Source organism: Rattus norvegicus, chromosome 8 (assembly GCF_021556685.1).
Source record: "Rattus norvegicus strain SHRSP/BbbUtx chromosome 8, alternate assembly SHRSP_T2T, whole genome shotgun sequence".
NCBI classification, from domain to species: domain Eukaryota; kingdom Metazoa; phylum Chordata; class Mammalia; order Rodentia; family Muridae; genus Rattus; species Rattus norvegicus.
In genome coordinates this window covers 72,758,456-72,778,234 of record NC_141541.1, presented here as the reverse complement: position 1 = coordinate 72,778,234, position 19,779 = coordinate 72,758,456, and the positions used below count along the sequence as shown (strand labels likewise).

At 49.6% G+C, this 19,779-nt stretch overlaps 1 protein-coding gene across 24 annotated transcripts in view; it reads right to left on the bottom strand.

Moving 5' to 3' along the window:
* Megf11 (multiple EGF-like-domains 11) overlaps window positions 1–19,779 on the bottom strand; it is a 325,831-nt gene that overhangs the window by 154,238 nt on the left and 151,814 nt on the right. For all 24 annotated transcript variants that reach the window (XM_087563863.1, NM_001430418.1, NM_001430421.1 and 21 more), the window contains 1 exon segment: window positions 15,941–16,033. In XM_087563863.1, coding sequence (XP_087419989.1) covers window positions 15,941–16,033 — 93 coding nt within the window.

The following is a 19,779-nucleotide window of genomic DNA, read 5'->3' as shown; positions in this document are numbered from 1 at the left end:
AGGATTCCCTACAGGATTTCTAGAAAGAATGAGATTTGACTCAGAATCAAACTTAGGTTCAGACTCCTAGGCCGCAGGTTTAAGTCCCCAGCAAGTAGCCCCAAGCCTCTTGAGACCGATCATCCTTAGGAGCCCAATGTCACACTGACTCTCATGTTTTACTGATGTCAAAAAAGGGTGTCTCATCCCACGTCTTCCTGCAAATGGACTCAGGGCGGAGCCAGATATACACCTCTGACTCTCACCAATCAAAGGTTAGGATGAGAACACTGGACATGTTGGAGCCAGCAGATTGCTAAGCTCTCAAGTGCACTGAAACAAACTTAGTTCAAGAGCAGGTTTAAGTCACAGCATGTGTGTACCTGTGTCTGTACCTGTACCTGTATCTGTGTCATCATCTGTATCTGTGAACTAGACAGAAAGATGAACAGCAAAATGGTCATAAACATCAGGACCTCTGTGGAAGAACAGAAAAAAGGGCAGCTATGACTCAAGCCACTTGCTTTGGCACAGTATGGTTCTTATGCTCAGAACAGAGCACATATAGAAGGAAAAAAAGAAATGTCTAATTGTGTGGATGGGTGAATAGATAATTGGATGGGTGGGTGGATGGATGGACGGATGGGTGGATGGATGGGTGGGTGAATGGATGGACGGATGGGTGGATGGATGGGTGGGTGGGTGGATGGATGGACGGATGGGTGGATGGATGGGTGGGTGGATGGATGGATAGATGGGTGGATGGATGGATGGATGGGTGGGTGGATGGATGGGTGGGTGGATGGATGGACGGATGGGTGGATGGATGGGTGGGTGGATGGATGGACGGATGGGTGGATGGATGGGTGGGTGGATGGATGGACGGATGGGTGGATGGATGGGTGGGTGGATGGATGGACGGATGGGTGGATGGATGGGTGGGTGGATGGATGGGTGGGTGGATGGGTGGACGGATGGGTGGATGGATGGGTGGGTGGATGGATGGACGGATGGGTGGATGGATGGGTGGGTGGATGGGTGGATGGATGGGTGGGTGGATGGATGGATAGATGGGTGGGTGGATGGATGGACGGATGGGTGGATGGATGGGTGGGTGGATGGATGGACGGATGGGTGGGTGGATGGATGGATGGATGGGTGGATGGATGGGTGGGTGGATGGGTGGGTGGATGGATGGATAGATGGGTGGATGGATGGATGGATGGGTGGATGGGTGGATGGATGGATGGATGGGTGGGTGGATGGATGAGTAGATGGGTAAGAAGGAAGATGGGTCAGAATATGGGTGGGCAGATAGATGGGCTAGTGGTTGGGTATGTGGACAGAAAAATGTTCACATAGGAGGAAAGGAATGAAGGGATCAACAGATAAGTGGACAGACAGTAAAGGACAGATGGGTAGATGAATATACTGATACATAGTAGACAGGGTGTTTAGCTGAACTGATGGATGGGGTGATGTGTGCATGGAGAGAAAGATAGATGGTCTTCAACTGAAAGGATCCCTAGCTGCCTAGAGCTGGTCTCAGCAAACTTCTCAAACAGGCATTCAAACCTGAAATCCTGTCTTGCTGCTAGAGCTGTTCATGAAGACATTTGTGAAAAATTCCAAGTGGTGTAACTACAAGAAATAATTGCTTCTAATTGAGGCTGAGTTATTCTGGCCGTAAAGTAGACATATTTTTATAACTTTATTAATTATTCAATTTGAGGCCTATTACGCAGACTGCCGGAATGGGCTTCTCCTATTAGGGGGTGACGGATTCCCCAGTTCTGCCTAGGCTTCACTACTGTACGACGATGGTTAGGCAGTGGCTGCCTGCTTAGGAGTCTCACTGGGTGTGAGGACTTAAGGTAAGGTGGAGCTAACTGTGAGATGTACACTGGGGGGCAAGAGATGCTGGGAGCAATGGGTCTGTCCCCCAGTGCTTCCCTTGGTCATTTACTACCATCAGGGCTCCCTCCCTGGTCCAGCAAGGCAGAAGGTGTCAGGATAAGATGTGCCCGTTTGGCCTTTCCAGGCCATTCTCTACCCAGATCATCAACTCTTAATCACCTTGGCTCCCCCATCCAATCTGCTACCCACCCAATGCCAAGAGAGCTACCATATGTCCCTTGGTCACCTCTTGTCAGGCATGGGGGGGAAAGAACATGGTTCAGCTGGCCTGGAAGGATTAGCCAAGACTACAGCTTTCAACAGACTCCGCTTTCCCCATATCTGGGTCCAGAATTGATCACACGTCCCTTGGAAAAAGAAAGAGTTAGGGGTGTCCCACCTGGAAGCAATTCAGACTCAACTGATGAAAAATGTGCCTTCAGGAGCTGCCCCTGGCCATGGAGTCACATTGTGTGAGTACCACACCATCCAGCCTGGCCTGTCACATTGGCCTGGCTCCCAGTGCCCCCTAGTGCCTTGGCACTATGTTCCATATTGACCATTGAAACCTCAGATTGTATCTTTCCTGGGACTCTGCTTCTTTCCTTCCCAGGACCTCTCTTTTCTCTCTAGCTACACGTCATACTGGCCGCCTCGGGAGGACCCATATGAGTCTAGCCTTATGGCAAACTGCCTAAGGAAGTTGGCGTAAAATCTCTGTAAGATCAAGTAACAGGCTTTGCTTGCTTGTTTTCTTACTGAAGCCCCTACAGAGCCAGATGCTCTTCCTCACAGGGAGAGGGTGGGGTCAGACAGAAGAGCAAGTCCACCCAACCTCACTAAAGATGGTGTCTGCTGTGTGCCAGGCAGCACGAGGAGCTCAGCCTTGTGAGGACAAGTGAGATGTCAGCCCCACTGTGGAGGAAGTCTCAGGGCAGGAAGTGAGGCGTCGTGAATGTACACAGTTAAACAGTGAGCACCGGGTGCGGAGGACCATGCCAGATATGGACACAGCGGATGCTGCCCTGGCTTCAGAGCTGGCCACAGGCCAATGGAAGAAAGAGAGGCGAGAGAAAAGAGAATAATGAGGTAGTGTGTATGATAGCCAATATTGATCATGAACCTGATGGGATATGTGTAGGCTGATATTGTTATGCAGATGAAGGCAGACACAAGATAAAACAAGGCCTGTCATTGGACGAGAAGGAAGGGAGGCGGGAACAAAGTTTTAAAAGGAAAGGGAGAAGGAGAAAGGAGAGGCAACAGGGAGGCAGACATAAACGATCCTCACCATGCATCTCTACATAGATACAGGTTGTTATGAATATTTCTTAAGGGATAGATTTCTTATCTAGGTGGGCAGTTTATATCTTTATCAATTGGTTGTGAGTTTATTGTATGGATGTATTGTGAATTGAGAATTTAACATACAAATCTGATTGATAAATTACACTTTATCGAGACCTGATTTTACCGGGTAGCTGGAACCAGAGTTCAAGACTAGTTTCCTTGTTGGAATGATGTGGAGGGTAGCGCTGAATGGCTACAGGACTGTTTAGGGAATGAGTTAGGAGGGCAGGCTACACATGAGAGGAACCCAGTGTGATCTTGGCCCCGTAGAAAGCCTGACACCGTGGCAGAAGCACAGCTAGCCAATCCCCACTGCAGATCAGCTGAGTGCCCCGGGCCTTAGCACCCTAACCCAGAGAGCCGCTGGGAGAGATTCTAACCAGAGATGAATTAAGGTTGGTTCCATATGGCTCTCCAGTGCTGGAACTAACTCTAGGGAGCAGTGTGGTAAGGTGCCACGCTGGAATGGCTCGAGAACCCCCTGGGTTTGAGAGTACTTGTGGGCAGCATGGAGCCTCTGAGATAAAGATAGCCCGCAGTGCCATGTGGCCCAAAGGTGCCAGTGCTAGCATAGGATAAAAGATAGTTGTTTTTAATATTTACCAAAACATATATATTAATAGACAGATTTCTATTTCTAGAGTAGGTTAATTGAGGCAGGCCTACCCTAACCATGGTGGAACCACTCCATGGAGAAGGCTCCCAGAAAGAAGGAGAAGGGAAAACAAGCTGAGCGCCAGCGTTCAGCACTCTGCCTCCTGGTTGCGGACGCCATGTGACCAGCTGCTCGCCCATCTACCACAATGCCTTCCCTGCCACCTTGGCTGTTCTGGAACTCACTCTGCAGACCAGGCTGGCCTCTAAACTCAGAGATCTGCCTCTGGAGTCCTGGAATAAAGGCAGGTGCCGCCGCCACCCAGCTGAACCCTTCCTTTCTTAAGCTGCTTTTCTCAGGTGTTCTGTCAGGGCAACAGGGGAAGAAGCCAATAAAGGCCAGACTGGGGGAAAACAGGGCAGTAACAGGCAGCTGTGAGCAAGCTTGAAGGGTCACTGATGAGTCACGTACTTGTTATAGGCCATAGAGTGGAGCAAGAGACATGGCCCCTGTGGTACTTTCCCAGCCTGCCCTTCTCCAAGTACAGAAAGGACCAGAGAACAATGACAGAGCCCTGGAAAGAAGTGCCAGCTAGGGTTTTGAGTGTCATCTCCAGAGACCGGCTCAAACCTGGCTCTGCCGCTAGCTAGCTGTCGGTGTAGAGGTCTCAGTTTCCTTGTTGGAATGATGTGGAGGGTAGCGCTGAACGGCTACAGGACTGTTTAGGGAATGAGTTAGGAGGGCAGGCTACACATGAGAGGAACCCAGTGTGATCTTGGCCCCGTAGAAAGCCTGACACCGTGGCAGAAGCACAGCTAGCCAATCCCCACTGCAGATCAGCTGAGTGCCCCGGGCTTTAGCACCCTAACCCAGAGTCCTGGTCACCACTCACATGCTGTGGAGAGTGGGCGGAGTGTTCAAATCTATCTCCATTGGCACACTGCAAACTCAGGGCTTGCTGGGGCCCGCATTCACTCTCTCACAGCTCCAGCCTCTATCCTGGCTCTCTTGGCTGAGAGAGGCTGCACTTCTCTCTCCCCTGCCTGCTGGACCCACCTGGCCGGCACCCAGCCCAGTTGCTTCGTGACTCATTCCTTCCTCTGAGTACCATGTTTCCCCACAGCACCCTGGAAACGTAGCCGTGCATTTATGTGTATGTGTATGTGTGTGTGAGGGCGGGGAGGGGGGAGTTGTGTCCTTTACAAAGCCCCATGGAACCCAGGAGGGGTGTGGGCCCTGGCTGCCAGCCTCTCGTGACTATACCAGCTTGGCTCCTGCACTTGGCTCAGCCTCTGTCACATTTGAGGCAGACTCCCCTCCCCTTCCCACTCTTCAGTGCTCAAGGCTCCCTGTGTGTCACTTATTAATTTTGTTCTCTGGGAGCAGATGGCCAGAGCTGAGTTGGGTGGAATACACCTCCCTCTTTTTTTTTTTTTTAATCACCAATACATGGATGAACTCTAGGGTGCCCAGTTCTGGTACAAGCAGGTACAAAAAGCCAGCTTTCAGGATACGACCCATGGCATGACTCAAATTCCAGATCTTCTCCATGGAGAGGAAGCAGATATCAGGTGTGAGGGGATCCTAAGAAGCTTCTACCCTCTCTGCCTGTAGCTTGCCTTCTCAGGACCCAGTCTGGTAATTTCCTGTGGGGAGCAGTGGGTTGTGGGAAGGGCTCCCTTGCTGGTACAGGTCATCCCAGGACCGAGAAGGGATGGGGAGGGCCTGATGTCTTTAGTCCTCTACCCTGAGGTCTCTGAGATGTCCCTACCCACCCTGTCAGAACACAGGTCACCCATCATCCACTCCCTCTCACACCTCACTTCTCCAGAAGGCCACCATGGGAGATGGTGACCAGGAAAGGAACCAGTGCATAACCTTAAGGGCTTCCTGGGCATTGCCACTGGGCCTGGGTATCACTGAAAGAGAGAGGTTGGGACTTTGGAAGGGCTTAGCCAGCAGGGGAGATGGGCAGAGAGGCCAATAGACCCAACACTTTGCTGCCCTTGCTATGGAGCCCCAACTGCCAGAGACTCCCAGCATGGGCTGGGTGAGACCTCAGCCCCCTTCGGGTCTTTTTCAGCCTCTTCTTCATTGCAAACCATCCCATCTGCCTCACCTTCTTCTGTGTGGAAAGTATCAGAAAGATGGTCAACCTGTGAGCACAGCATCCTGTGATAACAGCTAGAGCTGGGGCCTCAGGATTGTGAGTTTGAGGCCACTCTGGGCTCTTTAATGATACCCAGTTTCAAAAAACCCCAAAACAGATTGAGAGCTCTGACAACTCTCAACTCTTGGCTGTGGGACTCCCAGCCACTGCTTATCTTCCCTGGACCTTTCTCTAAAAAGTTTCTGCTTCTAAAATGGGAAGCAGGGTGTAGACCCGGCTTCTGCCTTCTGCTGCTTCTCACAATGGTTTTCTCAAACATCTCGATTCCCTTTCTGTGAAAGTCCAGGCTGGGGAGATTTCTCCATGGGTAAACTGTTTACAAGACAAATGTGAAAACGAGGGTCCAGAACTCTAGCACCCACATAAGTGCTGGAAAGGCCACCTATAATCTCAGGATCCAGAGGTGGAACCCTCAGGGCAAGCTGGCTAGCTAGACTAGATGAACAGGAGGGGTCTGAGTTTAAGTGTGAGACTCTATATCAATGTACAAAGCAGAGAAAGATCAAGGAAGACACTCCGGCCTCCGCGCATGCTCACACAGGCAAATACATCGAGTTGTCCTTGGCTCTATGCTGGCTCCCTCTCAGGTTCCCCTCAATAACGATACCTATCCCTGAATCCCCTGGCCTTGCTGGCCCCTGGCAGGAGCTCAGGAATGGTGCATCCCATGGCTGAAACTGTGAGAGGGAGTGTATAGAGCTGCGGAGGGAGCGGCCAGGCTGCTGAACCCTGGGTTTTGTTGTTTTGCTGTTCTGTATTATAATTCTTTGGGTGGGGAGCTCTCAGTTCCTCCTGCTCACAGACCTTGACAAAACATTTGCTGCCATCCACAGTTCCCTTCTGTTCCTGTCACAGTGACTGCACTAGTGTATGGGGTTGACACAGGACCCACCATCCTGGGGAAGCCCGCAGGCCCAGCAGATGCCAGCAGAAGGCACCCCATGCTGGATCTGCAAGGGTCTAAAAGCCAGGCAGAGCCAAGCGAACAACAGCAGGGGTAATTGCTTTGAGACACATTCATCTAAAGTTGATTCAGCCTTGACAACACAGCAGCTCGATGTAGTGAGAAACAGTCCAGGAGAGAGCCTTGGCCTCCCAGTGGCCCTGCACGCTCTGCACTCTGCTTGGGTTTGTGAGGAGAACCAGTTTATACCTGGGCCATCAAGGACGCAACAGCAGCCTTGCCTGAGACACGATAGAAAGTGTCAGGAGGGGACACTTTCCCCCAGGGTCCCCATGCCTCTGTACTCCTGTCTAGGATGAGAATGAAGAGAGAAACCAGAAGCACAGGAGGGCTATGTCTTTATGGATGGAGTCAGAGAGGCTCTTTCAAGGATCAGTAGGAAGGACCCCTCCTTCCCACTGCCATGGCCCCCAAGCTGGTGCTGGGATTTGAGTCCTCAGAAGCAGCATTGTTCAGCTCTAGAGCCGCCATGCTAACTGTCTTGTCTACAGATGAAAACACAAGGCACACACTGCACACACAACCTCCAAGGGGGGAGGAGAGGATTTGGCCAGGACCACCCAGACGGGGCTTATGCCAGGGGCCACAATGTTCATTGTCCCTCCCCTTGCCTTTGTGCCAGTGTGATGCAAGGCACAGTGAGAGCAGCGTCTGTGCCAACAGCTGCGCATGCTGGAAGCAGACAAGAATCTCCCAGAATGCAGTGTCAAAGGGGCATCAAGTCCTAACGAACGGCGGACGCATCCTCGCAAACACTCACCGGTCTGGGAGATCTAGGTTAGCTTTTGGTCTCTCTCTGCTGTCTCCAACCTCTCCACCAGCCCTTTAAAACCATCCCGTGTCCTCTGGATGCCTAGTGGTTAGCTTCAAACTCACTAGACAACCCAAAGATGAGTTTGAACTCCTGGTCTTCCTACCTCTGCATCCCGAGTAATAGAATTACAGGTGTATGCCTCGGTGCCCAGCTTACGTATGTTGAGGGTCAAACCCAGGGCTCTGTATACCAGGCAAGCAGAATAGCAGCTGAGTTCTGCCCCGGCTCTCCTAGGGCTACAGCAGCGAGTGTAAAATAACAACACATTGGGTTTTGTTGTGCATTTTTTAAATGGTGGGCGGTATTGTTCCTCTCTGCATGTACCTGTTAGCCATTTCTTTATTTTCTTGGAGCGAAGTCTACATGTCCTTTCAAGACTCTTGTGTTTTTCTTTCTTTTTTTTTTTTTTAGGACCCAGTTTGAATTAAATTTATTCTTTCTTTCAAATTGGATTTCTTATTTACATTCCAAATGATATCCCTTTTCCCTGGTTTCAATCCATAATCCTCCTCTTTCTGTCTTTTTTTCCTCTCTCTTTTGCCGCAGTGGAATTTGAAGCTAGGGTTTCACGCATGCTAGGCAAGTACCATGGAGCTCTCTGTTCCCAGACCTCCCTCCTGTATAGATCCTGATACTAGCCACTGACTAGATTTGCAAACATTGTCCCCCTTCCAAATGGTTCCACTTTTGCCTGCCTGTAAGTGCCCTTTGAAACCTGTCGATTGCAAAAAGGTTCTTCCCCCACTCATATGAAGTATAAGGTAGTCAGAGTCAGAGAGAAAGGAGCTGGGTGTGGTGGCACACACCTTTAATCCTAGCACTTCGGAGGAAAATGCTGGATCTCTGTGAGTTCAAGGCCAGACAGGTTTACATAGTGAGACCCCGTCTCAAGCCCCTCCCCCTCAAAAAAAGAATGGAGAATGATGGATGTGGGGGAGGGGGAGGGGTGCGGAGGGGAGGCTTGGAGTTAGTGTTTGATGGCCTCAGAGTTTCAGTTGAAGAAGAGGAAAGTGTCTGTGAGATGGTCAGTGTTGATGAGTGTACAACCACATGACTGTACTGATGTCAGAAGAATGATGTCTATGCTAATGGTTACCACAGTGAATCTTACGCCGTTCGTACTTTAACCACAATTTGTTAAAGGTCAGTTTGAGAATCTGTGTAACCAAGCAGGCCCCCAGCTAGTTCAGGAACATAGACACAGGTTGGAGGTGGTAGGGGTTTCCTTTTCTTTCCTTTTATAATTATAATCGTAATTATGTTTAGGATAGCATCTCATATATCCCACACTGAACTCATTGTGTCTGAGGATGACTTTGAACTCTTGAACCTCCTGCCTGTACCACCTGAGTGCCAGTGTCCCATCCATGTGAGGCATGCCTTCTACTGACTCAGTCACACCCCCAGCTTGGTATTTTATTTGCAAAACTAACATAGAGACAGGTTGGCCCCACCACTACTTAAGATAATACCCTGGACTTGGCAGAAGTTGGGCCCTGCTGCAGTCACTCCTCAGGGGTGCTGGGCAGGCAGGCCCACCGAGAGCCCAGGATCCCAGAGTTGGGAGGAGCTTGAGGGACACGGCTGAGCAGTTATTGCCACAGGCTTTCCCTGAGACACAAAAACAGAAGAGATTCTTCAGGCAACTAAGGTTCTTGGGGAGACTGGCAGCTTCTCGTACTCTGATCCCACCCAGCTCTTCTGAGGATCCCTTAAGACCAAACCCCAAATCCCACTGTACTGTGGACAACCCAAACCCCAAACCTCCTTGGGAACAGAGAAGTGGGGCTTAGGAAAGATAATTAAATAATACAATGAAAGCTTAAACTTCCAAGTTAATTCTGGGGCATCATTTATAAAAGTTAACAGGGCATATTTAATTTAGGAATTGGCTCACATCCTTCTCCTTACAGCTCAAACCTCATAAATGAAATATACTGGATCATTGCCCAGCACGGAAATAAAAGTTATGAATAATGTTTCTATCTCAATCATTGTCAGTGCTTTAATATTCCTAATTACTTTAAAAAGCTAGATATTCAATATAGCAAAACTTCTTTCCCCCTTTATCTCCACTCGTGAGCCTCGTGCAATTTAATGAGGGCCACTCTGTTGTCCTTATCCAGAATAAACTGACGTCCCTTTCTTTCGTGCTTCGTTATTACATGGGACACAGGTTTATGGCTGAACATGTGGCCACTCCATTTTCCCATATTGCTTGGTCGAAGAGCTCAAACAATCCGTAAAGCGAGACCGTCCTCCTCCTGCCTACACAGAACAGAAAGAAATTAGTGACGGCCCTTAAAAGAAATTAGGCGGTGGGGTTGTAAGTCTCTAAGAGCATGGAGAGCCCCATCCCCACCTCAGAGCCAGATTTGTCCCCCTGAGGACTGTCAAAATGATTAATCCTTCCATCCCTTGGCAGCTGCAAAAGGCAGGGCAGGGGCAGGTACCAGATGACGGATATTTACATCCTTCACTGACACTTCCGGGAATTTATCCCCTGAAGAAATTGGGCCTTGGAGGGGAGGAGGGAGAGACAGGTGCAAGAAGAATGGCTCCGACATTTTCACCCAGGACCCCAGGCCCTTCTCCACACATACATAATCCCAAGATTTTGAAAAACTCCCTAGAATATTCTTGGAAGGTCTGTGCCAAAATTTGCATAGAGGGAAATCTTCAGGGAGGTGACTTGTGGTGACTGTCTTTATGTCACTGGCTGTGATCAGTCATTGGCCACTTAGAAACAGCACTGTTTTACCCAGCAGACTGCAGACCAGGGGGCATACATCACACATGATGGAGCTGCCAAGTGCTTGCTCATCTCTCTCTCTCTCTCTCTCTCTCTCTCTCTCTCTCTCTCTCTCTGTGTGTGTGTGCTCGAGTGCATGCGCATGTGTGCATGTGTATGCACATGCATGTGCATATATAGTGGTCAGAAGACATGTAAGAAAGAGTTGGTTTTCTCCTTCCTCTGTGTGGATCCTGGGCGTCAGACTCCGGTTGTCAGGCTTGGCAGTGAACATCCACACCGACTGAACATCTCATTGGCTCTTCATATGCACTTCTAGAACAAAGAGGTGTCTGTGGGTGACTCAGCTGCCTTGGGTAGGCTTCAAAGACTACATAGTACACATTGGGCACAGGAGGCCCCTACCAGAGAGCCAAGCTCAAGTTCAGAGCGATGTTCCTCTTCAAGGATAGTCAGGTTCCTCTGCCCGTACTCTGAGTTCTCATCAACTCCAGGTCAAAGGATTCCTCAGTGCATGTGTTGGCTTTGCTGTATACCTAGTGTTAAAGTGTCGACCAATAGCACATTAAAAGGGTATTTTTGTTATTGATCTTTCTTTTGAGTTTCATGTATTCCAGGCTGGCCTCAGACTCACAATATAGCCAAGGATGACCCTTCTGTCTCTACCTCTGGAGTGATGGGGTCAGAGGCTTTTGCCAACATGCCCAGTTCACACAGCTAGGGGTAAATACACGGTAATAAGTGCCAGGCAAGCATTCTGCCAACTGACCCAGCTCAGATGCATCTTGTACTTCCTCAATTGTGAAAAATTCCGTTTTATATCTAACAGGCCCAAAGGATCCAGTGACAGGGAAGGATCAGAAACAACGTAAATGCTCACCAGACAAGCCTACTGAAGTACACTTAGTAAACCATAGAATGGAAGTCTAGACAGCCATTAAAAATTTAAAGGAGATTAACGCTTATTGACAAGGAAATGAGTGTACAACTTGGGATTTAATTAGAAGAGCCCATTTCGGGCTAGCACGCACGCAGGCTCCAGGTTCAGCACTGCATGCAAATGTCAGAGAAATGCCACCGTCACCACTACCCAAAGGCCAGAACAGGTGACCATGGGGCTGTGACCCAGAGTCCATGCTCTTGGTAAACTTTGATTTTTCTTTTTAAGGTGAACAGGTATGACTTAAAAATTAAAGGGGGAAAAACTCCAAAGCAAGCAAGCCCAGTGTTTCCCACTGAAGACAACCTGACACGTTCTTGTCTCATGCACACACGCAAGCTGAGCGCTCCAGGAACTCACTCTGCACCTGGAGAGCCGCCCCTCCCCAAGCGCTGCAGAGCAGGCAGACGGATGTCCAGCAACACAAGCAGGGTGCAACTCTTAGACTAAATCTGATCATATTTGTGTTTCCTGACTGATTTCTCTCCCAACAACGTGTCTTGGGGTCAGAGCTTATAAATAGGCTGTTCCTTCTCCTGAGAGTAACTATGTTTTCATACTGAAAGCCTATTTCAGGGGCGGGAGAGACAGCTCATTGGTTACAAACATTCGCCTCTTTTCCTGGGGACCAGGGTTTTACTTAGATCTGCTCTCACCGTGTACTGGTTAGCTGTGTTGATGAGAGCTACTTAAAGCCTTTCTGTGCTGTGTCTTTTCCACTGTAAAATAAGCCCAACAATTCCTCAGCACATGGGTGCTGTGAAGAGGAAATAAGAAGACAAGAAAGTGTCCGGTGGGGGCGTCAAGCGCAATCGATGGCAGCACAGACAGCAGCAAGGCTGTTCCCTTTCAACATTGGTCACAGCAAGCCTGTTATATGCTTGGATATAGGAACGATAATTTAATGGGAAATAAAGGCCGCAGGCTACAGAAAAAAAAGACACAGATGGGAGGCATCCCAAATGATATCACATAAGATATCTCAGAGAAAAGCTAGGGAGGAGATCAATGGCTGTCCTGTAATAACGGAACGGCTGAGCCGTCGGAGAAGGCCCCCCGTTTCTTCCACATAACCTCAATGGTTATTACCTTCTGACCTGGGATGACTCACGCCATATCCACAGCCTGTGGCCTTGTCCAATGAATTCCTTGGGAAAAATTCCAGGCATGCCAAGAAAAAGATCACGGCAATCCATCAGCCTGCTCTAGTCTTCACTGTGAGCAAATACCAACCAGTAGGAAGCAGAGAAATGATTCCATTGGGGAGAATGGAGGATTTCCCAATGGTCACAATGAGCTTGCACAGGGCAGTGAGTTTCCTCTCAAGAAGGATTCAAGCCAAGGTTGGAACGCCCTCAGCCTGATACTCCTCACACTTCCAATGCTCTGAAGTGAGAATCCATGAATTCCCTTACTCATGTGCTGCTTCCCCTCCAAATGAACTAGGGCTATTACAGACCGAGTAGAAAGTAGCCCACAGCTTCATGTGCTGAACTGTCCTCCCTGATGGTGGCATTATTCAAGAGTTGACAGAAGCTTTAGGAAGTGGGGACTAGTTGGAGAAAGTAGGTGACAAGGACTGAGTCCTTGATGGGTATCTTGTCCTTGGCATCCTTCCTTCCTTCCTTCCTTCCTTCCTTCCTTCCTTCCTTCCTTCCTTCCTGTCTGTCTTTCGTGAAGTAAAGGATCTCTCCCATATACTTCTACCACCATGATATTTGGTCAAGCAACTGTGGACTGAACTCTCTGAAACTGTGAGCTGAAATACGTCCATTCTCTCAGATCGTTTCTCTCAGGTATTTGTTCACAGTAATAATAGAACAGACTCATCCAGAACCCCCATCTCTTAGGACTTTCTTTGGCTCAGGTGGGATATGCCTTTGAGTAGATCTGAAGGAGCAGGTGAGCCAGTAGTCACCCAGAGATGATGGCCCTCAGCTCAGGAGGAGGATTTAGAGGAGAGGGCGCAAGCTGTGGGGTTGACCATGATGACACAGGGGGTGGAATTATCCTTGTATTACTCTATGAAGTAGCCCTGGTAATTGGTAAACTAATTCTGGTGCAAGACTTGCTCAACACCGTCGAATCCCATTCATCAAAGGCAACCAGAGATGACAAAGAGAGGGCCCTCCAGACCCACTGTCTACATAACACTGAGTCAGCTGTAAGCACGCACCTTTGAGAGACTGAGGCTTCATTTCCTCCTTACAGGCAACCCTTACCCTTAGGAAGAGGTAGCAACAGCAGCAGGTAGATCCAGCCCAGCAGGCTCACTCACTCCAGTCCGATATTTCTAACCCAAAGATCCACTGTCAGCAAAATTACATCAAAGGAAACATGGACAGAGGACATGCCCTTGGACAGTTCCCCCATTGTGTTTTCCTGGAATTCAATTTCACAGGAAAGCTGGCTGAACGCTAACTCACACATCCCTCGGGTTCATTCTCTCTTGTCTAGCCTTCCTTCCCAGCTATAGCATTTCTTTAAGGCAGCGGTGTTGGTGGAGACTGTGCAGCCATGTGGGGGTCCCACACACATTACAGAGGACTTCTTGGAAGCTCCAACTAGATATGCCCTCCGCCCTTGATCCGGGAGAGTCACTAAGACCTTAGACAAAACCACATCCTTTGCCTTCTTTCAGCTGGCATTTTTTTAATGCCCTGGCCAGTCTTAGACATAGGAATCGTGTATCAAATCTGCATATCAAAAGACAACAACTAGATTTGCCTGGCCCAGCAGAGAGCAGGAGAGAGCACACAAACTATATCAGGTCAGTGTGTGTGAACCCACCATTCCCCTCTCTAAGGGTTTTTCTGGTTTTGTTTGGTTTTGGTTTTACATTTTTTAAATTGTTCTTTTATTTATTCACTTTATATCCCACTCACTGTCCCCTCCCAGTTACCCCCTCCCAGTTACCCCCTCCCAGTTACCCCCTCCCACAATCCTTCCCCCATACTCCCTACCCTTCTCCTCTGAGCAAGTAGAAACCCCATATCCCCACCCCAGTACATCAAGTCTCTGTGAGGCTAGGCACATCCTCTCCCACCGAAGCCAGACAAGGCAGCCTAGATAGTAGAACATATCCCATGCACAGGCAACAGATTTTGGGACAGCCCCCATTCCAGTTGTTTGGGACCCACATGAAAACCAAGCTGCACATCTGCTACATATGTGTGGGGAGGCCTAGGTTCAGCCCGTGTATGTTCTTTGATTGGTGGTTCAGTCTCTGAGAGCCCCAAGAGTCCAGGTTAGTTGACTCTGTTGTTCTTCCTGTGGAGATCCTAATCTCCTTTGGGGTCCGAAATCTACACAATGGAATACTATTCAGCTATACAAAAACAAAGACATCATGAATTTTGATGGCAAATGGATGAAACAAGAATATCATCCTGAGTGAGGTAAGCCAGTCCCAGAAGGATATGCATGGTATGTACTCATTTAAGCGGATATTAGTCATAAAATACGGGTTACCCATGCCACACTCCACAGACCCAAAGGAGCTAAGCAAAAGGAAGGCCCAAGTGAGGACACTTGAATCTCTAAGGTTTTACAATGGTCACAGCCTCTGTGGGATAGGGGACTCAAGGGTAGCTCCCCAAGATGCACAAACAGTGAGGCTTAGAGCTGTAATGAGTTGGCCTGAGTCTATTTTCACTCAAAGTCACCGTTAAAAAGACTACCGCAACTCAAAGCAGGAAGCAAATGAGGCTCTAATACTGTTCAAGTCCTCTGAAAAGCCAATAGGCTCACAGCATTAGACAGCCATTGACTGGTTATAGGATGTGCCTGCGGAAGAAGGTGATCTGAGGCCATTGGAAGCGGAGGAGGTGGAGGATTCAGCTGTACCCCCAGCAGCGAGTCTCTGAAGCTTTGGCTGATACATACACCTATCCCCTAGGGTACCAGTGCCATAATAAAGAGAGCGTACCATGCTGGTATGGGGCACTGGCCATCCACAGGTGTGCCTGCCTCCTAACCAGGCAGGTTTCTCTGAGAAGTGGGCATTCTCCATGCACGAAGACATAGGAACACAGAGTCCTCCCCCTAGGGGTGTCCCCTTCTACTGCAGGGGACATAGACATATTCTGGTAATCACCAGACTCACACAGCAGCCCCTTGCACACCCATGGGCACCCGTGAAACTGATTCTCTGGACCAGCCAAACCAAAGACCAGGCCTAATGATCTATACACAGGTACACATGACATCCTAAGTTCATCCCAACTCTCAAAGACCATACACAGAGGTGGGTCCTCGAAAGTAAACTATGCAGATGGCCCCTCCAACTCTACATTTACAACCCTCACAGATGCCATAAACCTCTCCATCCCCTAGAGCCCTTGGCCCCAACAAACGTTGTCGCTCACTAATTGCAGCTGGCTTCTTTCTGAAACCCCTAGCCATCCCCACCTGACACAAGAATAATCTTGCATATGTCACCACCTCCTCCCATGTCAGAACCCAAAGTCCCCAGACTCACCACTGGAACAGTCAGGGCCTCCCCATCCAGGCTCACAGTGGCAGGTATCCGGGGAGACGCAGCGGCCATGCATACACTCCTCGGTGCACAGAGCTGAGGGCATGGGAAGAGAGAAAAGCAGACAGTGAGAACCAGCCATCTGGGCCCAGAGCAGAGGCCACTCTGTCAGGGGTCCCTGGCGCTAAGGATGCTTCAGACGTATCTTTCACTTGGTGGATAAACATCAAATTTAATATGACCTGCGTTGTTTAACTCTGAAGTGGGTCTGACAAGAGGGCGTTGTGTCTGCCCCAGCCTCACTTCTTAAAATGAAACCCCAGCCTGAGACAGTGCAGCCTTGGCTTTTTGGTAATATCTCCTTCCGGGGCTGGAGATGTGGCTCAGTTAACAGAGAATCCCCAGCACCTCATAAACCATGCTTGGTATCACACACCTAATCCCAGCACTCAGGAGGTGGAGATAGGAAGATCAAGAGCTTAGGGTGATCCTCAGCTGCACAGCAAGCTGGAGGCTGGTGGTGGACTACACGACTTATATAAAGCACCATCTCTCTCCTTCAGGCTAGCTCTGGTGGCACACACCGGTGAGCCCAGGACTCAGGAGTTTAAGGTAAGAGGAACAAGATGAATTTGAGGCCAGCCTAGGCTACATAGAGAAACCCTATCTCAAAGAGTTTGAGAGGCAGACAGAGACAAAGGGAGACAGAGAGACAGAGACAGAAGAAAAAGAAAAAGGAGAAAAGAAAAATGGTGGTGGAATGGTAGGGGGTGGGGCTGGAAAGATGTCTCAGTGGTTAAGAGCACTGGATGCTCTTCCAGAGGTCTTGAGTTCAATTCTTAGCATCCATACCTGGCAACCCACAACCACTTTGTGACTCCAGTTTCTACTGGCATTCATATACATACGACATATACTCATATAGACAGACATATGCACACGTGATTAAAGGCAAAATAAATGTAAAAATACAAAAACTTCAGTGTTTGGTTTGTGGAGCCTGGACAGTGCTAGAGCTCCTGGTCACACTCCCAAACTCCCGCCACATCCGCTCAGCAAACCTGCCCCCTCCACCTTTGACTGGCTCCAGATCCTCCCCAGTGAAGCCCTCATGTAGAAGGCTGCCTGGCAAGAGCAGGCACTGTGCCCCCACCTTCCTGCCCCCCTCCTCAAACATCCCTATTTTGGGGTTCTCAAATGTCAGCAAATCTGCAAAGTATACAAATGCTGAGGGGGAAAGGCAACAGCTAATTATAAGAAAGTAATTAAGAGAGACATCCACGATGATGATAATTGTAATTAGAAAGTGCCTGGTAATTTCTTATCACGCAGTCAAATGCTACAGCCCGGGAGCCGCTAGGCTAGGCAGTGAGCAAAGTTTCTGTCCACCGCACTGGCACCGAGGAGGCTTATTGACAGCCTGTGTGAGGAAGCGAGATTATTGCTCTCTCCTTTCGATAGAATCCACATTTTCCAAGGTCACCCTTTGCTCCTCAAGAGATCTGCCCCACCACCTAATCCATCAGCCAAGAATTACAGAAAACCCCCACGAGCTACCCTCACTAATTTTGCAAGCTCGGGAAATCAGCAGCTATCATCAACCCTGTCAATCTCCCGGGTGGGTTTGAGATAAAGGGCTTTTACTCTCAAAGCAGTGAGAATCCATCTTGCTGTCTGCTTCTGGCCTGGGCTGAAGAGCAGGTAGCCTCCTAGGGTGAGTGTAGGGTGGCTACCACTGACCCACCTGCCTGGCCTATATGCTTTCTGGTGTGACAATGGGCCACATTGTGATTGGGTGTGGGGTCTTTTAGCCCTCCCTTCATTCAGATGCTGGCCCTGGAGCTACTTCTCCTATAGGTTCTGCCTTAGCTCTGTCTAGGTCCCCAAGCAGGGAGACACCAGGTCAGAGGTCAGTCAGCCCCTACACAATCTAAACAAGTGGCTTTGGAGGAGCGCCCTGGTTTGTGCTAAGGATATATATGCACAGCCCCAGGGCTGGAGATCCCTACAGATGGCTCCCCCAGCTCCCTGACTAGGGAATCAGGCTGATTCTGGATCTTGGGACCAACTTCACGTAGAGCCACAGAGACTGCCAATGGGTACTACCAAGACCCTAGCCAACTGCTGTGCCAACCCTTTCTACATGGGTTCAAACGGATCTATGTCCCTGAAACACACAGGAAAGCAGGTGCCCATCTCTTCCTCCCCATCTCATGCCAGCTCCTGGGAACCTGCCAGCTCCCAATGCTGACCTTGCTGCTCTCTCTCCTCTGTCACTGTACCTGTAGGCTGAGGACCCTGTGAGATGTACAGCTAGACCTGCTTAGATCAAAGCTTGTCAGTTTAGTAAGGACAACACCAGCTATTTGCTTCCCCGAGTACAGAAAGCCTAAACGTTGACCCTGGGGTCTATGCCGAGGTAGTGGGAATCTTTTATAAATTCCAAACCTGCAGGATGTCGGGTATGGAAGACACCTCAGGAAAAGAGAATGTCATACTCAGCCCCTTCACTGCATGCACAGGGAAACCGAGCTCTAGGACCCATTATCTCAGGTATACATGGCCTGTCAGACAGTCAGGAATGCAGGGTGAGCTTCCTGGAGATGGAGGCCATTGAAGGGTGGACAGTGTGCTTAGACTGTGAGCTCTTGTTTTACTCAGACTCAGCATCTCCCTATCCTGGCTAAGGAACAGGAACATAAGGACCAAGACACAGCACAGGCGGGGGCGGGGAGATGGGGGAGGTCAGTGAGAGTGGGAGATAGGCCAGAGCCAGTTTCTAGACCTAAGCATCCTGCAAGGGGAGGGAGGGGCTTTGACCCCTGGAAAGGGGAAAGAGAGAAGAGCAAGGGTTCAGTCAGTTTCCCATCTGCCATCCGTCTCTTCAGATCCCAGAGACCTGGACACTTGCCTAACCCCTGTGTCCTCTCCTTGAGCAGCAGGAATGGCCTTTGGTTATTCTGAGCACTGCTTTTTCTCCTGGCCCCCTGCAGGACCCCGGAGACCCTGAGTACAGGTTGTCAAGCACCACCGTGCATACTGCAGCCACAACCCCTAGCTTAGCCGTGTTCAGAACATTGGTATCCAACCAACACATGCAGAGCAGTCACTCCCATGACCCAGACCAACTTGCAAGGTGTGGCCAGGCTCCCTATGTTTCCTCAAGTCCTCATTGTCCCCCCCTTCCTCATTGTCCTGCTGCTGTGCCCACACTGTCTGCTTGTTAAAACCTCAACCTATTCATATTTCATAGGTGTTGTTTAGACAGATGTTTGAATCCTGAAATATTGATGACAAACAGTTGGGGCTGGGATTGCTAGATCTGGCATTTGAGCTACTGTTTGAACACCTGGGGAAAGAGAGGAGGAGAGTCACCTGAAGGTTAGTGTCATTAAGATGACATGACCCCCTGGGTGTGGGTGTGTGTGTGGGTCTGGGTGTGGATCTGAGTCTGAGACTGGGTCTGGGTCTAAGGCTTGGTGTGGGAATGTGTATGGGTGTGGGTCTGGGTCTGAGTCTAAGGCTGGGTTTGGGTGTGGCTATGGGTCTGGGTGTGGGTGTGGGTGTGGGTCTGGGCTTGAGACTGGGCAGTCTAACTCCAACCCCAGAACCTCAAATGAGCTAGTGATAAGCAGCCCCTCCACAGATGCCTGGGACTCACACAGCACCTGTCCCTGAAGTAACAGGTTCCTTTTTTGACTCCTGATGCCATATAGCTGACCGTCTGGAGGGACTGGGTTAGGACCCTTCCATCCCTCTATCTGGCTCCTGCAGCTTTCCAGGAGGCTTTAGTCAAGTCTCTCTTTCCACTGCATGTCCATGCTCATGTGCAGGGACCACAG